Below are 19121 nucleotides of genomic sequence, written 5' to 3' on the forward strand. Positions count from 1 at the left end.
CACATACCAAAACCAAAGTGTTTTCTGATAATATAACTTTCTCTTAAATGCCCATGAATTTTATATATTACATTAACGTAAACTTATTTACTTCCAAGTGTTGTTTTCTGAGGGGGGGGGGGGGGTAACATTTTCACTGTTGACGTCAGCTCAGTACAATAAAAATTACATTGAAATATTTAAATTATACTCATGGTAATATCATAACGCTGGAAAAACGCAGTTGTACTTACGTTGTGACGTTGTGACGTGACATATTTGTCCTGTGCAGCCTTTTTGCCGACTTTTTATTCCCAGTGCCCAGTTTTGTTGGCCGTTGCCAGGCAACAGAAGGACATCCCTTCTAGCACTAAAACCATAACGGACACCGCAGTTATTAGCTACACGAGTGTTTTAAAATTCTTGCATAAAAAACTTAATAAACTGAACAACTGGTTTGATTCAACTACATTACAAAAAAGTTTGATACTTTTTAAAAACATGAACCTCAGAATTGAGTGATTATTGTTTTAGAATTGGCTAAAATAATGGCAAAATATAACATTCGAATGATAACATTCTCTTCGAAATGAATAAAGTATTGTTACTTTTGCACTGTCGTAACGACAAAACTTTACGACAGCAAACGTTGGATTTGATTGGGTGCTTACAGTTACCGTAAATCGTTGTGTTGAAACGCGCATGGACATAATCGGGAAGGAGTGCGTGTACGTGTAAAGCATGTAAGTCAGCGCTTTTTAAAAGTATACATTCAGTGTTATTGTCATGCGGTATTAATAGTAATCAACTGTTTTGTTATATTTGAATCTTATTTTGTTCACCGCTAAAAAAAATACTCGAAGCCCTTAAACTGAAAACATGGCGACCGTTGGAAAAAATGTAGTTCTCGGAGATTACATGAAAGCAAGGTTTCTTTCAAATGAACGCAAGTTGGTAAACGTGTTGTGTTTAGGACGTATGACTGGTTTACTGTGTTTTGGGATGATGACTATGCTGCAAACACACTGAAAGTCAGTTTATTTATTTTCCACACGAATTAACCATGTCGTCTCATGTTTACATTGTTACGATTATCCTGTAGCAGACCTATTTATTATGTCATATTCGATGTTAGAATTTAGGCACATATCTTCAGATCCTACACAACCAACCTATTCCATCCAAAAACGTTTTTTTAATCATATTCTCATCATTTTTCTTTAGGATGGAAGCCAAACCCAAAAAACATTTTTCCCCAAAAGGTGGAAAGAAGTTAGGACATAAAGGTAAGCTGTGCTCTGTACTGTTACGCATCTCGTACTGTACGTGTTCCAACTGTAAGGTCTGTGTGTTTGTGCAGATTCTCCTGGGAAAGCGCTTGGTAGTAGGCCGGCTGGTAAAAAGCCCTATAAGCCGTACATCAAGAAAGAAATGAAAGGCAAAATAGGGAAGAGTGGGGACAGCAACAAGAAACAACATACATTTGGAAAAGGGCCAAATAAGAGAACATTTCCAGGGGACAAAGAGGGTGGAGGTAAGAAACCTTGTTTAATCCATTCATCCATTTTCTGTACCGCTTATCCTCACGAGGGTTGCGGCCATGCTGGAGCCTATCCCAGCTGTCTTTGGCCGAGAGGCGGGCTACACCCTGGACTGGTCGCCAGCCAATCGCAGGGCACATATAGACAAACAACCATTCACACTCACATGCATACCTATGGACAATTTGGAGTCGCCAATTAACCTAGCATGTTTTTGGAATGTGGGAGGAAAACCCACGCATGCACAGGGAGAACATGCAAACGCCACACAGTTGCCAGAGCGGGGAATCTAACTGAATTGATTTATTGCGGTTCATCAGCTCCACAGGCAAAGAGGATCAAGAAAGGCGAGTTTAAGCCAAAGAAGAAGCAGACCAATGAGGAGCTGAAAAAGAACAGGCAGCAGATGAAGAAAGAACTGAAGAAGAGCAGACAGCAAGCAGATCGGAAGGATATGTACCAAATCATCAATGAGGCCAAACAAGTCTGGGGGGACCTCAGGACGTACGTAGACTCACAATGATGCACGCAGAATGCTAAGTTGGAAATGTCCTTGTGGTATCTTTTAGTTTAATATAGTGGCGATATGACTGCAAAAACACTGTCACGATGATGGCTCCTTTGCATGTTATTGGCTTAGCTTTAACCTTCCCATTTATTTGGGTTTGTGTCAACCGCAATAATATGAAAAAACTAAACTAAAACTAGATGGACAATTTCTGTATATCTCATACAAAGCTGAAGCTAATTTATGCAGTATGCACAGAACAGTACATTTACGTGTGTCCGTATCCACAGCAAGAAGTGTGACAGTGATCTGAAGAAGAAGCTGATGAAGGAGCTTCAGGACCTCATCAGGGGGAAGTACAAAGAGGTGCCGGTGACAGCTCTTCAAAATATTCATATTTAAATGCTCTGTTTGTGTATGTGTAAACAAGTCATCTTCCTCCACCAGATGGCGTATGCTCATGACTCGACACGAGTGCTGCAATGTTTTATCCAGTTTGGCAGTCACGAGCAAAGGCAGGAAGTGTTTGATGGACTTAAAGGTGAGTGGCCTTAACTACATTACTACACTACACTCATAGCTGCAATAGACAGACTACGCTTGTGCAGTGTGTACTGTACATATGTAGTCGAACTCAAAGGGCGGGCAAACTACTGCCACATCCGGCCCACCTGTTACTTCCAAAAGTATTTAATTTAAACATTTAACATACAAGCTGGCAACATGACTTATAGTCATAGTCAATCCGAGACAACCTTTTGTTAGATAGATACCTCTCCAAATATGCAATCTGTGAACAAACCTAGCAACCACTATAGTAGTGGAACTATTTAATATGCCTCTCAGATTGGCTGACTCACGTTGACATAACAGAAACTACAGACGTCCCTCGCTACATCGTGGTTTTAAAAAAAAATTACTTGATAAATGATCACTGTTGCGCGGTCCACTGTGGCCTATGATTAGTCCAGAAATATTGGAAAAACAACATATATGTACTATTCTGGTCACTAAGCATCAGTAATGTTTCAATACAATGATGCATCCCTTTAAATGACGTTACCTTAACACTGCATGGAGATGCATGTCCGACATAACATAGTGAAAAAAAGTTCTCCTCCCATTCAGTGTGGAAGTGGTAAGGTCGACAGGGCTCTAGTAATAGTAAAAAGTCAAACAGCAATATTTTTGTATGCCTATTAACTACGAAAGTATTCCATTTAGTAATATTGAGTACTATACTCACTCGTGGCAGTCAGGTCTGGAACCAAGTCACCGCAATAAACGAGGGACGACTGTTCACAATTTATAAGTCAAACATTGAAATGCCTTGGAAATGCAATTCTTTCTGTTCATTGAAAGATGATACAGCACAGCCACCTTGTCTCTTGCAGATGATGTCTGTGGTTTGTGTAAGTCCCAGTATGGCAGACACGTGGTGAAGAAGCTGCTGATGTACGGGTGAGTTACTTCTCTTGGAGGCCATGTTGACATTGATCGCGTAACATGACAAAATACTTTTAAATGTTTTTATTTTCTGGACCAGAGTATCTTGTTTCCGAACGTGATGTACTGTAGTCATTCAAGAAGGTTTTATGACAATAATAATGTCATATTATTATTCATTCATTTTCTACTGCTTATCCTCACGGGGGTTACTGGGGTGCTGGAGCCTATCCCAGCTGTCTTCGGGCAAGAGGCAGGTTACACCCTGGACTGGTCGCCAGCCAATCACAGGGCACATATAGACAAACAACCATTCACACTCACATTCATACCTATGGACAATTTGGAGTCACCAATTAACCTAGCATGTTTTTGGAATGTGGGAGGAAACCGGAGTACCCGGAGAAAACCCACGCATGCACGGGGAGAACATGCAAACTCCACACAGAGATGGCCATGGGTGGAATTGAACTCGGGTCTCCTAGCTGTGTGGCCTGCGCACTAACCACTCGTCCGTTACATCATATATATTTTGCTATCTGCAGGAACAAGGAGCTGGTGGCAGCAGTGATGCAAACATTTAAAGGCAACGTGCGTCCCATGCTTCGCCATGCCGCTGCGTCCGCCATTGTCGAGTACGCCTACAATGACAAAGCTGTGCTGGCCCAGAGACTCATGCTCACTGAGGAACTATACGGAAACACTTTCACCGTTTGCAAGGTACGCACCATCAAAACTGCATCACAATATACTGTAAAATAGTTGCTAGTATTGAGGTGAGTCCTGTGTGTGCAGTCGTCGGTGTGCAACACCATCCAGAAGGTTTTGGAGGCCAATCCACACAAGCTGCCGTACATCATCGATGAGATGAAGCTGATCCTGACTCCCTTGGCTCAGAAGTAAGACTGCTGATATACAAAATGACTAACCTCATCATCAAGACCACGTACATTCTGCACTTACAAATATGACACTTGGTCATGTAGATCAGTGCGGCATCATACCGAGAGCTGTACCTAATATTCTGACTCAAGATGTTGGCTGGAGTTGATTGAGGAATACCTTGTCAGGGCTCGACAATAACAATGTACCGATGGCCCGGGGCAACTTAAAACAAAATTGGGGCAAGTAAATCCAATCAGTGATATTCCCGTCGGGCAAGTGCACTTTGGCATGCCATACTGCCAAGAGTTCTTGTTGGGTGTTGGTAAAACACGGACTGCGTAATTCCGGTACTAACTTGCAAACCAATCCTTGCAAATCTTGAAATAAACCAATCAGAATCGTTTATTTAGACCGCGGTCCACGGTTTACCCACACCTGTTCTTGTTCGTGATCAACCAATCAGCGATGGTTTGACTAGGAAAACATCTATCATGGCGTCCCTGCCAACATGGTCTAATTCTTCAACAACTTCTGATGGAAAACAGCAAAAAGTGATGAAACAGTCCCTCCTAAACAAGTAATTTATTAGCGGCAGCAAATCAAATGATGGCACAGGTGAGTGAATCACATTGCTGTGACAATTTGAAGTGGTCACAATGAAACACCACCGATTAGATCCAATACCAAGTGCTGATTTTTGCACAAGCTACAAAATCTAGCGCTTCCATTTCTGTGTATTTTTCTCACCTTTGCTTCACAAATTATTGTTTGACCGTTGAGCATTTTTTTCTGGATTAAAAATCCTTCACTAGTACACAAATGTGTCTATTCAATAATGTTTCATTGTGGTGCACAACTTATAAATATTACTGCTTACTACAACTACCATGTGTAAGGTAGTATGTAGTAAATTAGATGATATCATGGCAGTCTTTTCATTTTACATGGGGCAAGTTCGTGCAAGTAGTTCTCACCTTAAGGATTCCCCATGGGCAAGTAATTTTTATTTTTAATGTAGAGCCCTGCTTGTCACAATGACATCAATCCAAACCTAAAAAATGTAGAGAAACCCCAATTAGGATGGCCTCATTTGACCCCGCATGCGTTGGTGTTATGTTTCAGAGAGCAGGTCATCAAACACTCGCTGGTCCACAAAGTCTTTTTGGACTTTTTCCTGTTCAGCCCCGACAAACAGAGAGCGGTGAGTGTATGTTGTTTGGAAACATACATTTTCTTATTTCCTCAAAAATAACCAAAACTAAACTTTTAACAAAGTTCCTTGCTGTGATGGTCAACATTTTCTTTGGGGTGTTTTATCATGGTGCACAGGAGATGATCGAGTCCATTAGAGAGTCAGTGGTCTACATGGCTCACACCCATGACGGCGCACGAGTGGCCATGCACTGTCTGTGGCACGGAACAGCCAAGGTTGGAGACACACACACCAGACTAACCAATTGTATATTACTTCAACACGTATTGTAATTCACAGAGGAAAGTATAAAATAATGAGGTTTGTGCATTTGGGGGTTATCCCTGAAAGATGATTGGGCCTTTCAAAAGGCTAAAAGGCCAACTATATTTGTGTGTTTCAGGACAGAAAAGTCATCATCAAAACCATGAAGACATACATGACCAAGTTTGCCATGGTGAGTTTTCACACCAGGCCGTTGCATGCTTTCATTTCATTGCGGTTACACAATTATCATGTGTCCACAGGGGGAGTTCGGTCACCTCGTCCTTTTCGCCATATTTGACAGTGTGGACGACACCAAGCTGGTCAAACAGGCGGTGTTGTCTGTACGTGTAATACCAATCACACGTTTATGTATTCTACTGCAAAAAGTACGATCTAAAAAAAATTGTCATCCAATGTTCATCTGTCCAGGAGATCATACCGTCTTTAGGGGAAGTCATCAGTAACAAATATGGCAAGAAGGTTCTGTTGTACCTGCTCAGCCCCAGAGACCCAGCTCACCTGCTGCCTGAGATCATCAAAGTGCTGGAGCAAGGAGATGGCAACGCACACAGGTAGATATTGCCAAACATCTACACATTTGGGTTGAGGTGTGACCGGTTTATTGGTGAATTCATGCAGTTTTACGTACACACAAAGCAGAATGTTGCTGCAACAATGTCCACTTTCACACAGCTTGCAATCAGAATATTAAATATGTAGCCCAGTAATCCCTCAAAAACTAAGAGAAGGGCCCTGAGTTCTTTAACCTGTTGAGTATTTTGCTCACTGTAGATAAACTGTTAATATCAAGGTTGCACTCTTTTAAACTCTTTTAAAATAATCTCAATTATTTACTGAGCATCGACCGGGTATTCAATTACACCAGGAGTCTCAAACCCAATTTACTTGTGGGCCACTGGAGCTCGGGTCTGGGTGACTGGGACGCATCAGGTTTTAAAAAAAAAAAAACGCATTTATTAAAAACAAAAAAATTAAAAACTTCGCTTTGGTTCCAATTTTCTACAAGAAAAGCTCTGATAAAACATTCCACTGTTCTCAAATATCTTAATTTTTATTTTTCTACACAAAATAAGATTAAAAATAAACAAATCAAGAATAAAGAAAAATCAATCAATCAGTAATAAATGAATATAATAATAAAACGGCAAATAATAAAAACTTAAGAAACCACATATAGTTAGTAGGTAGACAAATTATTTTTTTCAGATTAAAATTAAAGCATTATTAGAGCCCTGTAGACATGACAAAACACGCCTATAGTCACATTTATACTTTTTTTATTTACAACATATTGCGCAACTGCAGGGTCTTGAGACACATGCTAACTCGCAAACTAGGAGAGCTAGCGACCTAAACGGTAGCCTTCAAGTTATTTCCTTTAAACTTAAATAGCCAAAAACTTACCACTTCCACACGGATAGGGAGGATAACTATTAACAGTTATTTAACCTTTAACATGAACATTAATCAAACGTAATAATTTTTTCTGGGTACATGATACCATACAGCATCCATATCAAACTTGCGCGGGCCGCACTAACATTAAACTTTCATATCAAGGCGGGAGCCTCAAACTAGTGTCCTGCGGGCCACATTTGGCCCGCGTGTTTGAGACCCCTGAACTACACCATGGAAACAAAACACAGTTGGTGGGCCCACACACAAGCCGGCAAATACTACCAAAACCGTCCCTTTAGTTGCAGGCCTGATGCGACGCTTGTGTACGGTGAGGCCAAAAACTGTACGGCCGCTTCACTCAAACTGAGCAAAATAAAAAAAATGGTACCTTATTCTGACAGTGAAGTCAGTTGGGCGGGAGGAAGCCTCTCATACGAGCTGGCGAAGGTGGTCTCTGGGTAGCTTACAGCGCAGTCTGTAACCTCTATGGATCTCTTTAAATTTCCTCTTCGGAAAAAAATGAATTACAGCGTTGTTAGTAAGCCGAGTTAGCTGTACTGCGGCTAAAAGTGAATTCACTTAGCTAGTGATGCTAACAAAAAAATGCGTTGGCTAACAGCAAATGCGCTAATACGTACCGTGAAAAACGGTAAAAAAGCCGCTCACAGAAGATATGTAGATAATGTCCAGGAACAGACAGTCGGACAGACCGTCTCACAACACCGACTGTATACTTAAACACACTTATACAAACTTTTACAGACTTTTACAAACTTTTACCGAGTCTGCTCACAATCCCGACTCAGCTCGTCACGCGACACACCTCCACACCGGCTCAGACTTTCCGGTAAAAACGCACCACTTCCTCTTACTGCCACTGCCTTCAAAATAAAACACTCCTAATCAAATGAAATAATCACACATTCGCCTTACTACACAGTACTTTTTAACCAATTGATATATATCTATTTGTGAACCAATTTTAACCTTATTTATTCTACTTAAATAGTTTTAAACATTAACTTTATTACATGTAATATTTTAACCAGGTTACATCTATAGTACTTTGCTTATGGCGCTGTTGTAATACACGTTTGGAGTCATCAAGTAGGTTCTGCTGTTCTCCGCCAGTAAAAAGGACACTGCCCTGCGGAGGAAGGAGTTGCTGGAGGTGGTCTCCCCGCCACTGCTCGACCATCTCTGCAAAAATGCCGCCACCATGGTCGCGGACAAGGCCACCAGCGTCACAGTGAGCGACATCCTGGCGGCGGCCTGCGGGGACCTGCGGCCCGCCATGACTGCTGTGGCTCAGCTGGCCAATCACGAGCTGGTGCCAGGAGGCATCAACGGAGAGGTACAGATGTGATTTATTTTTCAGCCAGTTAACACAATGCACCCCGCTTTAAGATTATGAGGTGTTTCCATAAACACACACAGGAAGGACAGTCTTCAAATGTGTGTGTGTGTTTTCTAGCTCCACATGGCAGAACATCCTGCAGGACACTTGGTGTTGAAATGGCTCATTGAGCAGGACGTCACTCTGGCAGAGACCGGCAAAGAAGGTAAGCGGAATAATGGTTTCATTTTATTCCCACAATACGTTCTACATATTGTCATTTCATCAAATGAACAATCGTTACAATCAACACACTGGCCAACACAACATCCATGTTGTTTCCGATGTAAACACGGGTCACGTGTGATGTCACAGCATACTTTGTCGCAGGCAGTGATGTTCGGAAGCATATATATCTCCGATTATTTGCATCCATACTCAAACACATAACTGGAGTTTTTGTGGAAAAATAACCGTCATGATACCCGCCTACATGTTGACGGCGATTAGTTAGTAATCATGATTGACTGCAGCTTGTCTATGCTAATTGGTCTTTTTGGTGGATCTGTTGGTGTCAAAATAGATATTTTATGGGCCTCTCAATCACTTGTTTATCCCCCATTGGAGGCAGTCTGAGAATGGGAATCTAATGCAGTGTTTTTCAACCTTTTTTGAGCCACGGCACGGTTTTTACATTGGAAAAATCTTGTGGCACACCACTAACCAAAAATGTTACAAAATGTCACCACGACCTCACACGTGCATCAATAAGTCTATCGGAGGAACAAGGTAGGTGTTGCCACACGGACCAATATTACATTGCTCTGCCAGTCTTTACACCACAGACACTCCACAGTAGCCACGTTTTTACATGACCACTTTTTCTCTTTCCGAATGACCTTTCGGGAAACAATGATATCCATGGAAAGGAATATTCCAATCTCTTGTCTACATGCGCCGTGAAAATCAACCAGAATAGTCAATAGGGCATGCCCAGTAAAACGTAAACATCAACATCACGTGATACCGGCTTCCCCAAGTTTTTCTTTCACTTGTTGGAATAACTCTGTATTGCCAGTTTTTCGTCTGTCCAGTCTTGAAATTTAGTTTGAATCAAAAACAAACTTTGCTTAGTCCAGTGCCGATTGCTGGCCTCCATTTTTAAAAGTGAAGAACGTCTGGATCTGCGTGTTACGTCATATCTGAGCATGCTCTGAAAGAACGCACCCGGGGTAAATTTAAACAGGAAAAGATCAAATTCAATCTTGCTAATATTTTATAATTAAAGTTGGAACATGTTTTATATAGATATATATTTTCTTTTTTAATAAAACTGCTCTTGTGAATAAAGTATAGAAGGGTTTAGATTTTGTTTCACAGATGGCGCTAATGCATACGAAAGCTGCTTGCCAACCGCCAATAAACAACAGAAGAAGAAAAACACCACAAAGAAGAAGGCACCCTGACAACTTTCCGTTTGAGCGGGTACAAGATACCTCAATCGGATTGGTTAAAGGAATATTCCATCCCTGTTCAATTCTTTCCGTTTGAGCAAATAAACCAAATGCAATTGGAATATTTGGGTCCATGTATACTATTGACATAATATTTGCAAATGATGATTAATAAATGTTAATTATAAAAAGTGATATTGGATAATTTCTCACGGCACACCTGACGGTTTCTCAAGGTACACTAGTGTGCCGCGGCACAGTGGTTGAAAATCACTGATCTAATGTATAGTAAAAGCTAAAAGACGGTAATGTACTGGAGATTTAGCAACATTTCTAGTGTGATGTGTTTTCCTTCCAGAGCGCTTTGCCAGGATCCTGGTGGACACTGTGGAGATGGAAAACCTGAGGAGTTGGGTTAAAACCAACAGAGGAGCCATGGTGCTCTGCAGGTTTGTCGCTACTTTTTTAAAAATCTGACTGCAGCGTAGCCAGAAAGCCAAAGATCTAAGTGTTTTTGCTTGTCGGTGTTCTCTCCACAGCCTCCTAAACAGCTGTGACAAGACTGTGGTTGAAGACGTGAAGGCGGGGCTTAAGTTCCTCCAGCCCAACAGCGCCCTCAACAGCAAAGGAGCAGAAATCCTGATGGAGAATTTAAAAAAATGCTAAAAAGCTGTCAAACTTCACCGGCGACACTCGGAGCATCAGGTCCTGTGTGGACGCCCATGCAAACTGCGACCATATCGGGACTGCTTGTCAAGTAAGAAACCTCGGAATACAGAAATAATCCTTATTGCTCCGTCATGTTTGAAGCCACAGATGGTAAAATCATCTGTTAAAGTGAAAGCTGGGTCACTTAACCCTTTCAGTGGACATTAAGTGTCATGCCATACACTGCCACCCATTGGTCAGCTTTTGTAAGTGCAAAAAAATTGTTTAAATGAACTACTAAGTACTGTTGTCTTCAGTTATTTGTGGAAAAAACGTCCCAAGTATGGCTTACCAGACATATCGGGTGTTATGCTATGGTGTTAGCATTTTTCAGCCTCAAAATTCACTGCTTTCTACAAAACCTACAGAAACAACACCTGTATTAACATTTTGCACAACTACTCAGTGACATACAGAGTGACTGTGATCAACTTATGGTTAGTTTTTATGTTTGGGCCGAGAGTGTCGGGCCCCTAGCGTCAGAAAACTGCAATTTTTAAGTTTTTAAACCATGTACAAGTTACCATATATGGTTACTTGCCGTATAAAGGGTTAAAGAGTACAGTATTTAACAATAAGGGAATATCAAGCCATATAGTCACAAAAGAGCTGTTTTATTTTCCCTTACAGCAGGGGTCTCAAACTCAATTTACCTGGGGGCCACTGGAGCTAGGGTCTGGGCCGCATCAGGTTTCCCCCCCCAAAAAACGCATTTATTAAAAACAAAAAAAATTAACATTGCTTTGGTTCCGATTTTCTACAAAAAAAGCTCTGAAAACATTCCACTGTTCTCAAATATCTTAATTTTTATTTTTCTACAAAAATAAGATCAAGAATAAAGAAAATCAATCAGTAATAAATATAATAAAACAGCAAATAATTAAAAATTAAGAAACCACATATAGTTGGGGAAGACAAATTATTTTTTTCAGATTAAAATTAATAAAGCATTATTAGAGCGCTGTAGACATGACAAAACACGACTATAGTCACATTTATGCTCTTATTTACAACATATTGCGCAACTGCAGGGTCTTGAGACACATGCTAACTCGCAAACTAGAGAGCTAGCGACCTAAACGGTAGCCTTCAAGTTATTTCCTTTAAACTTAAATAGCCAAAAACTTACCACTTCCACACGGATAGGGAGGATAACTATTAAGTTATTTAACCTTTAACATGAACAATCAAACGTAATATTTTTGTCTGGGTACATGATACCATACAGCATCCATATCAAACTTGCGCAGGCCGCACTAACATTAAACTTTCATATCAAGACAGGGGCCTCAAACTAGTGTCCTGCGGGCCGCATGTTTGAGACCCCTGCCTTAAAGGAATAATTCAGCAGCTACCTGCATTTCATTTTATCATCTTCCAATTATTGCAGGTTCTTGAAACATGAGTACAAAACAATATTAAACCAGAGAACAGGAGTAGTATCCAAACTCTTTCACCTTTGTATAACCTGCTGCTGAAATATAGATGTCTACATCTAGAATGATTAAAAAGATAAAATTATAATTTCTTTGTTCATGAAATACGGCAACAATAGGCATTTCTCACCTAAATAACCATAATTCTGCTTATTGAAATACTTTCAAACTACAAGTATCTGTATAGCAGTGCTACCTTTTAGTTCAATTAATAGTTTGCTCAAGAAAGGTGGTCCTTTTTAACGTCAGCTCTCCATGCTGCCGTGTTAGCAGGAACTGACACTGCGGTCGGGATGCTTTCAGCTGCGCCGCATCCTCGCAACACTCGACAAACTTCTTGGCCGCCCTCTGGGCAAAGTGCACGTTGCCACGAGCCTTTGTGACGGCGGCGTACTCCTGTGACTTGAGCTTGCCGTAGTAGTCGGAGAACTTGTTGTAGAGGATGGAGATGGGCATGCCGTTGAGGATGATGCCGAAGGAGATGCAGGCGAAGGCGAAGATGCGGCCCAGGTTGGTCTCTGGAAGCATGTCGCCGTATCCCACCGTGGAAATGCTAACCTGAGACATGGCAAGGTCGGGAGAAGGTTAGAATAGAGGTCTTAACCTTCCTCGTGTTAGCTTTCTGGTATCATCTCTTATGTTACCGGGTCGGTTTTGACCCATGTATTAAATCAGCTATAAAATACACTAAAAACTATAAGTTACCATCAAATTTGCTTCTCATGTCTTGGTTACCTTCTTAGGCTTCCTCATACATGAAAATGTTGGTTTTAATACTTTTGTGGTGTGGGCATGTAGGCCTGTTTTTGTCACTATACCCCTCCATTTCAATTTCCAAAAATGGTAAAATTAACCTCAAAAGAATCATAATAAATTGAAGGTTCTTTTGTTACCTGGCTATTACTGAGGGATATGGAACATCTCTTAAATCAATTAGTTTTATTTATTTTCTCATTTTAGTATTAATCACTAAACAAACATCAATGGCAGGGGTCTCAAACTCAATTTACTTGGGGGCCACATCAGGTTTTCCAACAAAAAAAAAACGCATTTATTAAAAACAGAAAAATGAATAAACTTCGCTTTGGTTCCAATTTTCTACAAGAAAATAAAACATTCCACTGTTCTCAAATCTCTTACTTTATTTTTCTACACAAAATAAGATGAAAAATAAACAAACAAATCAAGAATAAAGAAAATCATCACAGTAATAAATAAATAAATATAATAATAATAAAACGGCAAATAATATAAACTTAAGAAACCACATATAGTTGGTGGGTAGACAAATTTTTTTTCAGATTAAAATGAACAAAGCATTATTAGAGCCCTGTAGACATGACAAAACACGACTATAGTCACATTTATACTCTTTTTATTTACAACATATTGCGCAACTGCAGGGTCTTGAGACACATGCTAACTCGCAAACTAGCGAGCTAGCGACCTAAACGGTAGCCTTCAAGTTATTTCCTTTAAACTTAAATAGCCAAAAACTTACCACTTCCACACGGATAGGGAGGATAACTATTAACAGTTATTTAACCTTTAACATGAACATTAATCAAACGTAATAATTTTTTCTGGGTACATGATACCATACAGCATCCATATCAAACTTGCGCGGGGTCGCACTAACATTAAATTTTCATAAAGGCAGGGGCCTCAAACTATTGCCCGCGGGCCGCGTGTTGATTATGTAATTCTTTTTATGCATTAAAATGTAAAACGGGTCGGTGCCGACCCTAACACAAGAGGACGGTTAATGGACTCACAGAAGCCCACCACCAGGCGAGCGGGATGGAGGTGAAGTTGGTGCTGGGAACGTCGTGCTCCACCGTGTACACCATGGCTGAAAACACAAAGATCCCAATGCCGATAAAAAGCAGCAAACAGCCCACCTAAAAAAAAAAACCACACACACACACACACACACACACGTCACTAAAGTGGTCCATTTGAAAATGTTCTGAAATATGTGACCTGCTGGTAGCACTGTCTCAGCGTGAATCCAAACGCTCGAAGGCCTGTGGAGTGACGAGCCAGTTTGAGAATCCTGAAGATCCGCATCAGACGCATGATCTTCAGAACCTGTCCCACCTCCACAACAGATGAATACCGTAGGATGCTGTACTGATAGAATATATCTAACCGAATACACTTGTTACCTTTCCGACACGCGCCATGGTCTCAATGTCGCCAGAGCGCATGTGTGCGTCCTCTTCGTCAAAAAACTCCAGGATCACTTGCAGGTAATGCGGCAAGATGGCGATCAGGTCGACGGAGTTGAGAACGCTGCGTCCGAAACATCTGAGGTCCGGGGTGGACAGCAAGCGGAGAGCGTACTCCAGGGTGAAAAAGGCGATGCAGAAAGTCTCCACACATTCGCCGTAGAACCTGCCACTCGGCTGCCCTGATGGCGTCTGGAAAAAAGAAGAATCAAACCGCTTATCTCCGCGTTTTTCATTCATTCATTTTATACCGCTTTTCCTCACGAGGGTCACGGGGGTGCTGGAGCCTATCCCAGCTGACTTTGAGCGAGAGGCGGTACACCCTGGACTGGTGGCCAGCCAATCACAGGGCACATATAGACAAACAACCATTCACACTCACATTCATACCTATGGACAATTTGGAGTCGCCAATTAACCTAGCATGTTTTTGGAATGTGGGAGGAAACCGGAGTACCCGGAGAAAACCCACGCATGCACGGGGAGAACATGCTAACTCCACACAGAGATGGCCGAGGGTGGAATTGAACCCTGGTCTCCTAGCTGTGAGGTCAGCGTGCTAACCACTCGACCGCCGTGCCACCCATCTCCGTGTTTTTATAAAAGTGATTTAGATTTTAACTTTACACCTTGTACTGCATTTCCTCCACCGTGTTCAGCGTCATGGCAACCAGCGAAATCAGCACAAACATGGACGACGCCACCGCTATCAGCTTGGCGGCAACTGAGGAGAAAGGCTTTTCCATCATGTTCCAGATTTTCCAACGCGTGTGCCCGAAGGCCATGTTGCGATACAAGGCCTCGTTCTCCTCCATCTCCACCTGCAGGACACAGGAGAGCTGTAAAAGAAACAGTAACAAATTGGGGAAGAAAATACTAATACTACTAGAAAAACAAGCACAGGAATCCCTCAAGGATGTGTGCTTAGCCCCTTTTCATGCTACCAACACAGTCATCCAGCACCAATCACATTGTTTGTTTGCAGATGGTAATTGTGATGGGACTCAGTGACTAGCCTAATCTACTAATCTCCATCCATTTTCCTCCGCTTATCCGGGTCCGGGTCGCGGGGGCAGCAGTCTTAGTAGGGAAGCCCAGACTTCCCGGTCCCTGGCCACCTCCTCCAGCTCCACCGGGAGGACACCAAGGCGTTCCCAGGCCAGTTGTGAGACATAATCCCTCCAGCGTGTCCTAGGTCTGCCCCGGGGCCTTTTCCCGGCTGGGCATGCCCGGAACACCTCACCAGGGAGGCGTCCGGGAGGCATCCGGATTAGATGCCCGAGCCACCTCAACTGAAGCGGGTCTACTCTGAGCCCCTCACCCTCTCTCTTAGGGTGAGTCCAGCTACCCTACGGAGGAAACTCATTTCAGCCGCCTGTATCCGTGATCTCATTCTTTCGGTCATGACCCAAAGCTCATGACCATAGGTGAGGGTGGGAACATAGATCCACCGGTAAATTGAGAGCTTTGCCCTCCGGCTCAGCTCTCTTTTCACCACGACGGTCCGATACAGGGACCGCATTACTGCCGAGGCTGCGCCGATCCGTCTGTCGACCACACGCTCCCCTCACTCGTGAACAAGACCCCGAGATACTTAAACTCCTCCACCTGGGGCAGGACCCACTGCCCCAGGGGCCATTAGTACACCTACTAATCTAATTTAACATTTCCTTTCTGGATTTCCACACGTTTATTCTTCATCCATACTGTATTGTGGGCCATTTGTTCAATTCCCTGTATGTCTGGTACATAAGTAACTGACAATAAAGCTCCTTAATCTCGGGAGCAAGGACATGTTGGTGAAAGTGTGCCAAGAAGTAGCTTTTTTCCTCCACACACCATCTGCCAGGAAAAGCACTGATTTAGGTCAGACATGCAGATTAGGTCGAAAAAACAACAACAAAAATAGTGCAGCAATGCAACAGGATTAGATGAGGTGACATTTTGTGGTCAGTGTGCAGAATTCAAAAATACATCATAAAGTATTAAAGTATAAACCACTGTGATCAGTGTGATTTCATATTTCAGATCAACATTTGCAATGAAAGCTACTCTGGAATTGTTACACTCGTTAAAATATGAGGCTGCATTTGCAAATGACTGATGTTTATCTGTTAACTACTTGATGGTGCATTCAAGGACCCCCCCCCGGGAATATGTAGCGACAGTAAAGCAGCTACCTCAGCCATCAGTTGCTTCTGGATTCTCAGCTGCTCGTTCAGCTCGTCTTGCCGCTCTTCGAATGCGATGCGACAGCAGCGCTGACAGTTCTTGATTCTGACCCCCCAGTAGTTGATCTCCTCCAGGAAGTGGCGGGGGCAAAGTTCCTCTTTAATGCACAACATCCCAGTCCTGGTAGAATTAGAATTCCACTTTTAAGTGTTTGACATCATTCAGTCCCAGTTTGTTTTACCTGTAATAGTTGAAGATGTAGTGGAAAATAGCAGGGTCCCGGTCAAAGAAGAACTCGTTACCGTGGACGACATAGTCATCACACAGGTCCAACTTCTTACTGTGGTCGGTATAGATAGCTAGACGGCCAATCCGGGTTCTCGGATACCTGGCTGCTAGCCTGTAGGGCAGATGATACACCTGAAAAGAACAACAATATATTTGTGTGGAGAAAAGTGATGTTAGGTCCTGTACTTCACTGTCAAACATCTTCATGTTCAACCTGGAGATGCTAGGAGTTTGTCAAACCTTCATAACATCTTACGCAAAATCCCTCATAATATTCCGGGAGATGTAGCACCCCAGTGTCAGATGCCTACATCATGTACCAGTCCAATAAAGAAACATGATTGACAAGTGTAACCATCTGGAAGTGGTAGAAAACTTACGGTTCCACCAACATTGATGTTGAGTGTGAAGTCCTTAGCAGGAGATAACAGCATACGGGTTGTGGATGGATCCTCGTCTTCATCCTCAGCATAAAGATCATAGATGTCTCTGCCCAGGTCCTTTACAAATAAAACACTTGGTGCTCAAGAGAAAACAAAAAAAAAACATTCATTTTCTACCGCTTTTCCTCATGAGGATCGTGGGGGTGCCGGAGCCTATCCCAGCTGTCTTCAGTTGAGAGGCGGGGTACACCCTGGACTGGTCGCCAGCCAATCACAGGGCACATATAGACAAACAACCATTCACACTCACATTCATACCTACGGACAATTTGGAGTCGCCAATTAACCTAGCATGTTTTTGGAATGTGGGAGGAAACCGGAGTACCCAGAGAAAACGCAAACTCCACACAGATATGGCCGAGGGTGGAATCGAACTTGGATCTTCTAGCTGTGAGGCCTGCACACTAAACACTTGGCGCAGATTAGTAACATTTTATTCATTTTCTACCGCTTATCCTCACGAGGGTCGTGGGGGTGCTGGAGCCTATCCCAGCTGTCTACAGGCGAGAGGTGTCGTACACCCTGGACTGGTCGCCAGTCAATCTCAGGGCACATATAGACAAACAACCATTCACACTCACATTCATACCTATGGACAATTTGGAGTTGCCAATTAACCTAGCATGTTTTTGGAATGTGGAAGGAAACCGGAGTACCCGGAGAAAACCCACGCATGCACGGGGAGAACATGCAAACTCCATACAGAGATGGCCAAGAGTGGAATTGAACCCTGGTCTCCTAGCTGTGAGGTCTGCGCGCTAACCACTAGACCGCCATGCCGCCCATTGAAAATCAAAAGTGAAAATATTAAAAATTGTATTTAATAACTGTATTTTTTGGCCCTTTGTATCAAGTTGTGGACTCCTATAGAGCAGCTACACATGATCACCACCACAAGCGTTGTAGTTCCTCCCCAGATCTGCACCTATTCAGCTGTATTTTCTTTGGATTTCATGGTTCCCGCGAAAACGGTCAGTTTTAACAGAGAAAACCCATGCATGCACGGGGAGAACATGCAAACTCCACACAGAGATGCCCGAGAGTGGAATTGAACCCTGGTCTCCTAGCTCCCACTAGACCGCCGTGCCGCCGAAACAAAAAACAGTAACGAAGTATCCATGTAGGACATATCACACATTTTTACACAAATTAAAAAACATCTGACCTGCATAGAATTCCATGGCTTCAGAAAGATCATTGTAAGATCCAGAAAGTCATCCGGTTCCCTGAAGGCTGCAGTCTGGCTGCCGTGTTTGTAGCTCGGGAACAAACTCCTACTTCGGGCTCTCAGGTGTTGCAACATGCTGAGAAACTGCAAGACCAAGCAATCTCACACAAAAATGGGCATGTAGCAGGTGAGACAAGAAGGTTTAGTGCATTTGCATAAAAATCCAATCATTGCGCACACGCAGAAGCAATGACAGGAGTATCTTGGATGATCTGGGTGCTTTAGATGGTATTATCCTTTCTTTATCCCTCTCCTACTTACACCAATCTGGTTCACCAGCGCTGCAGGAGATGCCACGTATGAACCATTATTGTATTACCACAAAGTTTGGTCAAATTGAATTGAACTGAGGTTTTCTACCCAGCCATCCACTCAAAGAGGTGATTTTTTTATGATTTGAATTTAATAATCTTCCTCCTTGGTAAAACTGCTAACAGAAAGCCACCATTGGAACAAGATTCCGGTTCAGAATTTAATTCAATTTATTTTAAATCCCCCCCCCCCACACACACAGATACAGAGCTTTCAAGTATTTAAACCACTGTACAAGGCTAGAAAAGGTCCACAGCCACAGCACACGTACAAAAT

General features: G+C 42.4%; 3 protein-coding genes across 7 annotated transcripts in view; 1 reads left to right on the forward strand and 2 right to left on the reverse strand.

Annotated features, from left to right (window-relative positions):
* LOC131119968 (cilia- and flagella-associated protein 44-like) overlaps window positions 1–8097 on the reverse strand; it is a 29430-nt gene extending 21333 nt beyond the window's left edge. For 3 of the 4 annotated variants that reach the window (XM_058064896.1, XM_058064894.1, XM_058064897.1), the window contains exon 1: window positions 234–1730. In XM_058064896.1, coding sequence (XP_057920879.1) covers window positions 234–256 — 23 coding nt within the window. In that variant the 5' untranslated portion in view covers window positions 257–1730. Of the gene's footprint in view, window positions 1–233; window positions 1731–7625; window positions 7745–7875 lie in introns of those variants that run through there. The other variant, XM_058064895.1, reaches the window with a different exon arrangement.
* pum3 (pumilio RNA-binding family member 3) lies at window positions 618–10980 on the forward strand. 2 transcript variants are annotated; one of them, XM_058064899.1, is made up of 18 exons: window positions 618–722; window positions 1204–1265; window positions 1340–1513; window positions 1841–2024; window positions 2319–2394; window positions 2476–2569; window positions 3423–3489; window positions 4020–4194; window positions 4270–4373; window positions 5482–5560; window positions 5689–5787; window positions 5955–6008; window positions 6079–6159; window positions 6248–6390; window positions 8369–8591; window positions 8712–8799; window positions 10386–10476; window positions 10567–10980. In XM_058064899.1, coding segments are annotated over exons 1-18 (1923 nt in total). In that variant the 5' UTR covers window positions 618–720; the 3' UTR covers window positions 10694–10980. The 2 variants fall into 2 exon arrangements, with proteins under 2 accessions (XP_057920882.1, XP_057920883.1); XM_058064900.1 differs by lacking the exon at window positions 618–722 and adding an exon at window positions 933–1010.
* Window positions 10981–11043: 63 nt separating this feature from the next.
* kcnv2a (potassium channel, subfamily V, member 2a) lies at window positions 11044–19021 on the reverse strand. Its single transcript, XM_058064907.1, has 9 exons — window positions 18471–19021; window positions 17243–17362; window positions 16816–16994; window positions 16583–16754; window positions 15032–15223; window positions 14340–14594; window positions 14155–14271; window positions 13947–14072; window positions 11044–12729 (listed from the first exon to the last, which is right to left on the reverse strand). The coding sequence occupies exons 1-9, from the start codon at window positions 18606–18608 to the stop codon at window positions 12376–12378; spliced, it is 1653 nt and encodes a 550-aa protein (XP_057920890.1). The 5' UTR covers window positions 18609–19021; the 3' UTR covers window positions 11044–12375.
* Window positions 19022–19121: the final 100 nt, after the last annotated feature.

This window comes from Doryrhamphus excisus, chromosome 2, assembly GCF_030265055.1.
Source record: "Doryrhamphus excisus isolate RoL2022-K1 chromosome 2, RoL_Dexc_1.0, whole genome shotgun sequence".
Classification (NCBI taxonomy): domain Eukaryota; kingdom Metazoa; phylum Chordata; class Actinopteri; order Syngnathiformes; family Syngnathidae; genus Doryrhamphus; species Doryrhamphus excisus.